The sequence below is a fragment of the Trachinotus anak genome, unplaced genomic scaffold, assembly GCF_046630095.1.
Source record: "Trachinotus anak isolate AG129_WGS33_773 ecotype Australia unplaced genomic scaffold, CSIRO_AGI_Tana_v1 ptg000005l, whole genome shotgun sequence".
Lineage (NCBI taxonomy): Eukaryota > Metazoa > Chordata > Actinopteri > Carangiformes > Carangidae > Trachinotus > Trachinotus anak.
In genome coordinates, this window is record NW_027273856.1 from 11,880,294 (window position 1) to 11,892,399 (window position 12,106).

Here is a 12,106-nt window from a genome sequence, read left to right on the forward strand (position 1 = left end):
TTGAGTTTTTGACGTCGGCAGATATCAAACAGTAATCTTAGGATACAGTCAGCTTAAAATGACTGAATGTGAGTGAATACTGTTCAGTTGTGCGTTTTTGGTGAAGCTTTTGAGTTTTTGACGTCACAGATATCAAACAGTAATCTTAGGATACAGTCAGCTTAAAATGACTGAATGTTAGTGAATACAGTTCAGTTGTGCGTTTTTGGTGAAGCTTTTGAGTTTTTGACGTCGGCAGATATCAAACAGTAATCTTAGGATAAAGTCAGCTTAAAATGACTCAGATGAGTGACTACTGTTCAGTTGTGCGTTTTTGGTGAAGCTTTTGAGTTTTTGACGTCGGCAGATATCAAACAGTAATCTTAGGATACAGTCAGCTTAAAATGACTGAATGTGAGTGAATACTGTTCAGTTGTGCGTTTTTGGTGAAGCTTTTGAGTTTTTGACATCACAGATATCAAACAGTAATCTTAGGATACAGTCAGCTTAAAATGACTCAGATGAGTGAATACTGTTCAGTTGTGCGCTTTTGGTGAAGCTTTTGAGTTTTTGACGTCGGCAGATATCAAACAGTAATCTTAGGATACAGTCAGCTTAAAATGACTCAGATGAGTGAATACAGTTCAGTTGTGCGTTTTTGGTGAAGCTTTTGAGTTTTTGACGTCGGCAGATATCAAACAGTAATCTTAGGATACAGTCAGCTTAAAATGACTGAATGTGAGTGAATACTGTTCAGTTGTGCGTTTTTGGTGAAGCTTTTGAGTTTTTGACGTCGGCAGATATCAAACAGTAATCTTAGGATACAGTCAGCTTAAAATGACTCAGATGAGTGAATACAGTTCAGTTGTGCGTTTTTGGTGAAGCTTTTGAGTTTTTGACATCACAGATATCAAACAGTAATCTTAGGATACAGTCAGCTTAAAATGACTCAGATGAGTGAATACTGTTCAGTTGTGCGTTTTTGGTGAAGCTTTTGAGTTTTTGACGTCGGCAGATATCAAACAGTAATCTTAGGATACAGTCAGCTTAAAATGACTGAATGTGAGTGAATACTGTTCAGTTGTGCGTTTTTGGTGAAGCTTTTGAGTTTTTGACGTCGGCAGATATCAAACAGTAATCTTAGGATACAGTCAGCTTAAAATGACTCAGATGAGTGAATACAGTTCAGTTCTGCGTTTTTGGTGAAGCTTTTGAGTTTTTGACGTCGGCAGATATCAAACAGTAATCTTAGGATACAGTCAGCTTAAAATGACTCAGATGAGTGAATACTGTTCAGTTGTGCGTTTTTGGTGAAGCTTTTGAGTTTTTGACGTCGGCAGATATCAAACAGTAATCTTAGGATACAGTCAGCTTAAAATGACTGAATGTGAGTGAATACTGTTCAGTTGTGCGTTTTTGGTGAAGCTTTTGAGTTTTTGACGTCGGCAGATATCAAACAGTAATCTTAGGATACAGTCAGCTTAAAATGACTCAGATGAGTGAATACAGTTCAGTTGTGCGTTTTTGGTGAAGCTTTTGAGTTTTTGACGTCGGCAGATATCAAACAGTAATCTTAGGATACAGTCAGTTTAAAATGACTCAGATAAGTGACTACTGTTCAGTTGTGCGTTTTTGGTGAAGCTTTTGAGTTTTTGACGTCGGCAGATATCAAACAGTAATCTTAGGATACAGTCAGCTTAAAATGACTCAGATGAGTGAATACAGTTCAGTTCTGCGTTTTTGGTGAAGCTTTTGAGTTTTTGACGTCGGCAGATATCAAACAGTAATCTTAGGATACAGTCACCTTAAAATGACTCAGATGAGTGAATACAGTTCAGTTGTGCGTTTTTGGTGAAGCTTTTGAGTTTTTGACGTCGGCAGATATCAAACAGTAATCTTAGGATACAGTCAGCTTAAAATGACTCAGATGAGTGAATACAGTTCAGTTGTGCGTTTTTGGTGAAGCTTTTGAGTTTTTGACGTCGGCAGATATCAAACAGTAATCTTAGGATACAGTCAGCTTAAAATGACTCAGATGAGTGACTACTGTTCAGTTGTGCGTTTTTGGTGAAGCTTTTGAGTTTTTGACGTCGGCAGATATCAAACAGTAATCTTAGGATACAGTCATCTTAAAATGACTGAATGTGAGTGAATACTGTTCAGTTGTGCGTTTTTGGTGAAGCTTTTGAGTTTTTGACGTCGGCAGATATCAAACAGTAATCTTAGGATACAGTTATCTTAAAATGACTGAATGTGAGTGACTACTGTTCAGTTGTGCGTTTTTGGTGAAGCTTTTGAGTTTTTGATGTCGGCAGATATCAAACAGTAATCTTAGGATACAGTCAGCTTAAAATGACTCAGATGAGTGAATACTGTTCAGTTGTGCGTTTTTGGTGAAGCTTTTGAGTTTTTGACATCACAGATATCAAACAGTAATCTTAGGATACAGTCAGCTTAAAATGACTGAATGTGAGTGAATACTGTTCAGTTGTGCGTTTTTGGTGAAGCTTTTGAGTTTTTGACGTCGGCAGATATCAAACAGTAATCTTAGGATACAGTCAGCTTAAAATGACTGAATGTGAGTGAATACTGTTCAGTTGTGCGTTTTTGGTGAAGCTTTTGAGTTTTTGACGTCGGCAGATATCAAACAGTAATCTTAGGATACAGTCACCTTAAAATGACTCAGATGAGTGAATACAGTTCAGTTGTGCGTTTTTGGTGAAGCTTTTGAGTTTTTGACGTCGGCAGATATCAAACAGTAATCTTAGGATACAGTCATCTTAAAATGACTCAGATGAGTGAATACAGTTCAGTTGTGCGTTTTTGGTGAAGCTTTTGAGTTTTTGACGTCGGCAGATATCAAACAGTAATCTTAGGATACAGTCAGCTTAAAATGACTCAGATGAGTGACTACTGTTCAGTTGTGCGTTTTTGGTGAAGCTTTTGAGTTTTTGACGTCGGCAGATATCAAACAGTAATCTTAGGATACAGTCAGCTTAAAATGACTGAATGTGAGTGAATACTGTTCAGTTGTGCGTTTTTGGTGAAGCTTTTGAGTTTTTGATGTCGGCAGATATCAAACAGTAATCTTAGGATACAGTCAGCTTAAAATGACTCAGATGAGTGAATACTGTTCAGTTGTGCGTTTTTGGTGAAGCTTTTGAGTTTTTGACATCACAGATATCAAACAGTAATCTTAGGATACAGTCAGCTTAAAATGACTCAGATGAGTGAATACAGTTCAGTTCTGCGTTTTTGGTGAAGCTTTTGAGTTTTTGACGTCGGCAGATATCAAACAGTAATCTTAGGATACAGTCATCTTAAAATGACTCAGATGAGTGAATACAGTTCAGTTGTGCGTTTTTGGTGAAGCTTTTGAGTTTTTGACGTCGGCAGATATCAAACAGTAATCTTAGGATACAGTCATCTTAAAATGACTCAGATGAGTGACTACTGTTCAGTTGTGCGTTTTTGGTGAAGCTTTTGAGTTTTTGACGTCGGCAGATATCAAACAGTAATCTTAGGATACAGTCATCTTAAAATGACTCAGATGAGTGAATACAGTTCAGTTGTGCGTTTTTGGTGAAGCTTTTGAGTTTTTGACGTCGGCAGATATCAAACAGTAGTCTTAGGATACAGTCAGCTTAAAATGACTGAATGTGAGTGAATACTGTTCAGTTGTGCGTTTTTGGTGAAGCTTTTGATTTTTTGATGTCGGCAGATATCAAACAGTAATCTTAGGATACAGTCAGCTTAAAATGACTCAGATGAGTGAATACTGTTCAGTTGTGCGTTTTTGGTGAAGCTTTTGAGTTTTTGACATCACAGATATCAAACAGTAATCTTAGGATACAGTCAGCTTAAAATGACTGAATGTGAGTGAATACTGTTCAGTTGTGCGTTTTTGGTGAAGCTTTTGAGTTTTTGACGTCGGCAGATATCAAACAGTAATCTTAGGATACAGTCAGCTTAAAATGACTGAATGTGAGTGAATACTGTTCAGTTGTGCGTTTTTGGTGAAGCTTTTGAGTTTTTGACGTCGGCAGATATCAAACAGTAATCTTAGGATACAGTCACCTTAAAATGACTCAGATGAGTGAATACAGTTCAGTTCTGCGTTTTTGGTGAAGCTTTTGAGTTTTTGACGTCGGCAGATATCAAACAGTAATCTTAGGATACAGTCAGCTTAAAATGACTCAGATGAGTGAATACAGTTCAGTTGTGCGTTTTTGGTGAAGCTTTTGAGTTTTTGACGTCGGCAGATATCAAACAGTAATCTTAGGATACAGTCATCTTAAAATGACTGAATGTGAGTGAATACTGTTCAGTTGTGCGTTTTTGGTGAAGCTTTTGAGTTTTTGACGTCGGCAGATATCAAACAGTAATCTTAGGATACAGTCACCTTAAAATGACTCAGATGAGTGAATACAGTTCAGTTGTGCGTTTTTGGTGAAGCTTTTGAGTTTTTGACGTCGGCAGATATCAAACAGTAATCTTAGGATACAGTCAGCTTAAAATGACTCAGATGAGTGAATACTGTTCAGTTGTGCGTTTTTGGTGAAGCTTTTGAGTTTTTGACATCACAGATATCAAACAGTAATCTTAGGATACAGTCAGCTTAAAATGACTGAATGTGAGTGAATACTGTTCAGTTGTGCGTTTTTGGTGAAGCTTTTGAGTTTTTGACGTCGGCAGATATCAAACAGTAATCTTAGGATACAGTCAGCTTAAAATGGCTGAATGTGAGTGAATACTGTTCAGTTGTGCGTTTTTGGTGAAGCTTTTGAGTTTTTGACGTCGGCAGATATCAAACAGTAATCTTAGGATACAGTCACCTTAAAATGACTCAGATGAGTGAATACAGTTCAGTTGTGCGTTTTTGGTGAAGCTTTTGAGTTTTTGACGTCGGCAGATATCAAACAGTAATCTTAGGATACAGTCAGCTTAAAATGACTCAGATGAGTGAATACTGTTCAGTTGTGCGTTTTTGGTGAAGCTTTTGAGTTTTTGACATCACAGATATCAAACAGTAATCTTAGGATACAGTCAGCTTAAAATGACTGAATGTGAGTGAATACTGTTCAGTTGTGCGTTTTTGGTGAAGCTTTTGAGTTTTTGACGTCGGCAGATATCAAACAGTAATCTTAGGATACAGTCAGCTTAAAATGACTGAATGTGAGTGAATACTGTTCAGTTGTGCGTTTTTGGTGAAGCTTTTGAGTTTTTGACGTCGGCAGATATCAAACAGTAATCTTAGGATACAGTCACCTTAAAATGACTGAATGTGAGTGAATACTGTTCAGTTGTGCGTTTTTGGTGAAGCTTTTGAGTTTTTGACGTCGGCAGATATCAAACAGTAATCTTAGGATACAGTCAGCTTAACCTTTATATTATGTTAAGGGTCAATTTGACCCGTTTCAGTTTTTGTGTTGACCAAAGTACTGGTTATCCTTTCTTTTTCTTCATGAAATTTTGTGACTTTTCCTCATCTAGGGTCATGAACTGGTATGTAAAATCTGGACACTCTGATGTGTCGTGGGATGTCTGTGCAGAGTTTGTACACAAAGATGATGTTGCGGGTCATTTTGACCCGGACACTTTAATGTGGGTATATAGCTGTTCAGATCCAGAATAAACATGTTTCTTTGATGTTCTTTATTTTGACTGCCCAATTATTTGTTATTATTATTTGACTGCTTTTGAAGAGACCCAGGTGTGTGTAGAGGAGGACCTTACTCTCACTTGTCCTTGTCACTGTTCTCATGTCATCTCTTTGACATACACACCAAAAATGAGCTCCAGAAGGTTTACAGCTGAAGAAACTGTATCACAGGTATTGAACTGGGATAGTGATGCAGAGGAAGAGATTTCAGAGACAGAGGATCTTTCAGAGACTGAGGACAATGTTATTGATGATCCAGATTGTCAATTTTCCTACGATGAGGAGGATTCAGAGGACGAGTCTGTCATTCTTTCTCCATCAGATGAAAACCAAGGAATGCAGCAATCATCATCCACAGAGGGGACATGGGCATCTAAAGATGGTAATGTAAAATGGTCAACATCACCACACCAAAGCCGGGGCAGACTGTCATCCTCCAATGTGATCAAAATGACTCCTGGTCCTACAAGATTTGCTGTCACACGAGTTGATGATATTCAGTCAGCATTTCAGCTCTTCATATCCCCACCAATAGAGAGGATTATACTGGACATGACCAACTTGGAGGGGAGGCGTGTATTTCAAGAGAAATGGAAGCCACTGGATCAGACTGACTTGCATGCTTACATTGGAATTCTGGTATTAGCTGGAGTGTACAGGTCAAAGGGAGAAGCAACTGCAAGTTTATGGAATGAAGAGAATGGAAGGCCAATCTTTCGAGCTACAATGTCTCTGGAGAAATTTCATATAATATCTCGTGTGATCCGATTTGACAATCGCGACACCAGAGCTGGTCGACGTGAAAGAGACAAACTAGCTGCGATCAGGGATGTATGGGATAAATGGGTTGAAATTCTACCTTTGTTGTACAATCCTGGTCCCCATGTTACGGTAGATGAGCGCCTTGTTCCATTCAGGGGGCGCTGTCCTTTCCGACAGTACATGCCCAACAAGCCTGCCAAATATGGCATCAAAATATGGGCAGCCTGTGATGCAAAATCCAGCTATGCATGGAATATGCAAGTATATACTGGAAAGCTACCTGGAGAAGCATCTGAGAAGAATCAGGGGATGCGTGTGGTGTTGGAGATGAGTCAAGGGCTGCAAGGTCATAACATCACATGTGACAACTTCTTTACATCCTACCGCCTTGGAGATGAACTTCAGAAGAGAAAGCTGACTATGTTGGGAACAGTCAGAAGAAATAAGCCAGAACTTCCCACTGAAATTCTGAAGATGAAGGGCAGACCTCTGCATTCCTCAATATTTGCTTTCACTGAGAAAGCAACAGTTGTTTCATACTGCCCAAAAAGAAACAAGAATGTGCTTGTCATGAGCACAATGCACACTGATGCATCTCTGAGCACAAGAGAAGACAGGAAGCCACAAATGATCCTGGACTACAACTCCACCAAAGGAGGAGTTGACAATCTGGACAAAGTCACAGCAACATACAGCTGCCAGCGCAAGACTGCTCGTTGGCCCTTGGTGATTTTCTACAACATTGTGGACGTGTCTGCTTACAATGCCTATGTCCTGTGGACTGAAATCAACCAGCAATGGAATGCCAGCAAATTGTACCGACGTCGGCTTTTCCTGGAAGAACTCGGCAAAGCACTCATCACTCCCGAGATCCAGAGGCGAGCCAGGCCACCTCAATCCGCCGCAGCTGCACCTGTCATTGAAAAGGTCAAGCTCAGGTCATCTGACCAATCTGCAATGGATCCAGTGGATACAGGTGTAAAGAAACGAAAAAGATGCCAGGTCTGTCCCTCCCGAGAGGACAATAAAACAAGTACCTCTTGTGTGAAATGCAAGAATTACATCTGCAGAAAGCACACAGTTACATTCTGTCCATCATGTGGAGAACATTGATACCGTTGAACACTGAAAATCTGAGAAAATGGGGCAAGTTAAATGGAAAAAAAGTGTTTGTGAGGAGGGAAAAACTTTAACTGAATAGTTCTTAAATATAGTGTTGGTATTAAAATGCATCGTATGTCTCTTTTCTAAATGTTGATATAATCTAAAACAAAGTTGTTATTGGTTAACCTGTTTTTTTGACTGTTTTGAGTGGATTTATACAGTACGGGTCAAAATGACCCACAACATAATCAATGTAATTTTTTTTCAACATATTATAAGGGTTAAAATGACTCAGATGAGTGAATACAGTTCAGTTGTGCGTTTTTGGTGAAGCTTTTGAGTTTTTGACGTCGGCAGATATCAAACAGTAATCTTAGGATACAGTCAGCTTAAAATGACTCAGATGAGTGAATACAGTTCAGTTGTGCGTTTTTGGTGAAGCTTTTGAGTTTTTGACGTCGGCAGATATCAAACAGTAATCTTAGGATACAGTCATCTTAAAATGACTGAATGTGAGTGAATACTGTTCAGTTGTGCGTTTTTGGTGAAGCTTTTGAGTTTTTGACGTCGGCAGATATCAAACAGTAATCTTAGGATACAGTCATCTTAAAATGACTCAGATGAGTGAATACTGTTCAGTTGTGCGTTTTTGGTGAAGCTTTTGAGTTTTTGACGTCGGCAGATATCAAACAGTAATCTTAGGATACAGTCAGCTTAAAATGACTCAGATGAGTGACTACTGTTCAGTTGTGCGTTTTTGGTGAAGCTTTTGAGTTTTTGACGTCGGCAGATATCAAACAGTAATCTTAGGATACAGTCAGCTTAAAATGACTGAATGTGAGTGAATACTGTTCAGTTGTGCGTTTTTGGTGAAGCTTTTGAGTTTTTGATGTCGGCAGATATCAAACAGTAATCTTAGGATACAGTCAGCTTAAAATGACTCAGATGAGTGAATACAGTTCAGTTGTGCGTTTTTGGTGAAGCTTTTGAGTTTTTGACGTCGGCAGATATCAAACAGTAATCTTAGGATACAGTCAGCTTAAAATGACTGAATGTGAGTGAATACTGTTCAGTTGTGCGTTTTTGGTGAAGCTTTTGAGTTTTTGACATCACAGATATCAAACAGTAATCTTAGGATACAGTCATCTTAAAATGACTGAATGTGAGTGAATACTGTTCAGTTGTGCGTTTTTGGTGAAGCTTTTGAGTTTTTGACATCACAGATATCAAACAGTAATCTTAGGATACAGTCAGCTTAAAATGACTGAATGTGAGTGAATACTGTTCAGTTGTGCGTTTTTGGTGAAGCTTTTGAGTTTTTGACATCACAGATATCAAACAGTAATCTTAGGATACAGTCACCTTAAAATGACTCAGATGAGTGAATACAGTTCAGTTGTGCGTTTTTGGTGAAGCTTTTGAGTTTTTGACGTCGGCAGATATCAAACAGTAATCTTAGGATACAGTCAGCTTAAAATGACTCAGATGAGTGACTACTGTTCAGTTGTGCGTTTTTGGTGAAGCTTTTGAGTTTTTGACGTCGGCAGATATCAAACAGTAATCTTAGGATACAGTCAGCTTAAAATGACTGAATGTGAGTGAATACTGTTCAGTTGTGCGTTTTTGGTGAAGCTTTTGAGTTTTTGATGTCGGCAGATATCAAACAGTAATCTTAGGATACAGTCAGCTTAAAATGACTCAGATGAGTGAATACAGTTCAGTTGTGCGTTTTTGGTGAAGCTTTTGAGTTTTTGACGTCGGCAGATATCAAACAGTAATCTTAGGATACAGTCAGCTTAAAATGACTCAGATGAGTGAATACAGTTCAGTTGTGCGTTTTTGGTGAAGCTTTTGAGTTTTTGACGTCGGCAGATATCAAACAGTAATCTTAGGATACAGTTATCTTAAAATGACTGAATGTGAGTGACTACTGTTCAGTTGTGCGTTTTTGGTGAAGCTTTTGAGTTTTTGACGTCGGCAGATAGCAAACAGTAATCTTAGGATACAGTCATCTTAAAATGACTCAGATGAGTGAATACAGTTCAGTTGTGCGTTTTTGGTGAAGCTTTTGAGTTTTTGACGTCGGCAGATATCAAACAGTAATCTTAGGATACAGTCATCTTAAAATGACTCAGATGAGTGACTACTGTTCAGTTGTGCGTTTTTGGTGAAGCTTTTGAGTTTTTGACGTCGGCAGATATCAAACAGTAATCTTAGGATACAGTCATCTTAAAATGACTGAATGTGAGTGAATACTGTTCAGTTGTGCGTTTTTGGTGAAGCTTTTGAGTTTTTGACGTCGGCAGATATCAAACAGTAATCTTAGGATACAGTCAGCTTAAAATGACTCAGATGAGTGACTACTGTTCAGTTGTGCGTTTTTGGTGAAGCTTTTGAGTTTTTGATGTCGGCAGATATCAAACAGTAATCTTAGGATACAGTCAGCTTAAAATGACTGAATGTGAGTGAATACTGTTCAGTTGTGCGTTTTTGGTGAAGCTTTTGAGTTTTTGATGTCGGCAGATATCAAACAGTAAGCTTAGGAAACAGTCAGCTTAAAATGACTCAGATGAGTGAATACTGTTCAGTTGTGCGTTTTTGGTGAAGCTTTTGAGTTTTTGACATCACAGATATCAAACAGTAATCTTAGGATACAGTCAGCTTAAAATGACTGAATGTGAGTGAATACTGTTCAGTTGTGCGTTTTTGGTGAAGCTTTTGAGTTTTTGACGTCGGCAGATATCAAACAGTAATCTTAGGATACAGTCAGCTTAAAATGACTGAATGTGAGTGAATACTGTTCAGTTGTGCGTTTTTGGTGAAGCTTTTGAGTTTTTGACGTCGGCAGATATCAAACAGTAATCTTAGGATACAGTCATCTTAAAATGACTCAGATGAGTGACTACTGTTCAGTTGTGCGTTTTTGGTGAAGCTTTTGAGTTTTTGACGTCGGCAGATATCAAACAGTAATCTTAGGATACAGTCATCTTAAAATGACTGAATGTGAGTGAATACTGTTCAGTTGTGCGTTTTTGGTGAAGCTTTTGAGTTTTTGACGTCGGCAGATATCAAACAGTAATCTTAGGATACAGTCAGCTTAAAATGACTCAGATGAGTGAATACAGTTCAGTTGTGCGTTTTTGGTGAAGCTTTTGAGTTTTTGACGTCGGCAGATATCAAACAGTAATCTTAGGATACAGTCATCTTAAAATGACTCAGATGAGTGAATACAGTTCAGTTGTGCGTTTTTGGTGAAGTTTTTGAGTTTTTGACGTCGGCAGATATCAAACAGTAATCTTAGGATACAGTCAGCTTAAAATGACTCAGATGAGTGACTACTGTTCAGTTGTGCGTTTTTGGTGAAGCTTTTGATTTTTTGACATCACAGATATCAAACAGTAATCTTAGGATACAGTCAGCTTAAAATGACTGAATGTGAGTGAATACAGTTCAGTTGTGCGTTTTTGGTGAAGCTTTTGAGTTTTTGATGTCGGCAGATATCAAACAGTAATCTTAGGATACAGTCAGCTTAAAATGACTGAATGTGAGTGAATACAGTTCAGTTGTGCGTTTTTGGTGAAGCTTTTGAGTTTTTGACGTCGGCAGATATCAAACAGTAATCTTAGGATACAGTCAGCTTAAAATGACTCAGATGAGTGAATACTGTTCAGTTCTGCGTTTTTGGTGAAGCTTTTGAGTTTTTGACGTCGGCAGATATCAAACAGTAATCTTAGGATACAGTCAGCTTAAAATGACTCAGATGAGTGAATACAGTTCAGTTCTGCGTTTTTGGTGAAGCTTTTGAGTTTTTGACGTCGGCAGATATCAAACAGTAATCTTAGGATACAGTCAGCTTAAAATGACTCAGATGAGTGAATACAGTTCAGTTGTGCGTTTTTGGTGAAGCTTTTGAGTTTTTGACGTCGGCAGATATCAAACAGTAATCTTAGGATACAGTCACCTTAAAATGACTCAGATGAGTGAATACAGTTCAGTTGTGCGTTTTTGGTGAAGCTTTTGAGTTTTTGACGTCGGCAGATATCAAACAGTAATCTTAGGATACAGTTATCTTAAAATGACTGAATGTGAGTGACTACTGTTCAGTTGTGCGTTTTTGGTGAAGCTTTTGAGTTTTTGACGTCGGCAGATAGCAAACAGTAATCTTAGGATACAGTCATCTTAAAATGACTCAGATGAGTGAATACAGTTCAGTTGTGCGTTTTTGGTGAAGCTTTTGAGTTTTTGACGTCGGCAGATATCAAACAGTAATCTTAGGATACAGTCAGCTTAAAATGACTCAGATGAGTGACTACTGTTCAGTTGTGCGTTTTTGGTGAAGCTTTTGAGTTTTTGACGTCGGCAGATATCAAACAGTAATCTTAGGATACAGTCATCTTAAAATGACTCAGATGAGTGAATACAGTTCAGTTGTGCGTTTTTGGTGAAGCTTTTGAGTTTTTGACGTCGGCAGATATCAAACAGTAATCTTAGGATACAGTCAGCTTAAAATGACTGAATGTGAGTGAATACTGTTCAGTTGTGCGTTTTTGGTGAAGCTTTTGAGTTTTTGATGTCGGCAGATATCAAACAGTAATCTTA

General features: G+C 38.3%; 1 protein-coding gene across 1 annotated transcript; it reads left to right on the plus strand.

Moving 5' to 3' along the window:
* The first annotated feature begins 5,362 nt into the window (after positions 1–5,362).
* Positions 5,363–7,786, plus strand: LOC139621249 (piggyBac transposable element-derived protein 4-like). Its single transcript, XM_071477547.1, has one exon. The coding sequence runs from the start codon at positions 5,771–5,773 to the stop codon at positions 7,514–7,516; it is 1,746 nt and encodes a 581-aa protein (XP_071333648.1). The 5' UTR covers positions 5,363–5,770; the 3' UTR covers positions 7,517–7,786.
* The last annotated feature ends 4,320 nt before the right edge of the window (positions 7,787–12,106 follow it).

Excerpts from the sequence above, each read along its gene's own strand:
- LOC139621249 (XM_071477547.1), top strand. The coding sequence starts at position 5,771 with ATGAGCTCCAGAAGGTTTACAGCTGAAGAAACTGTATCACAGGTATTG.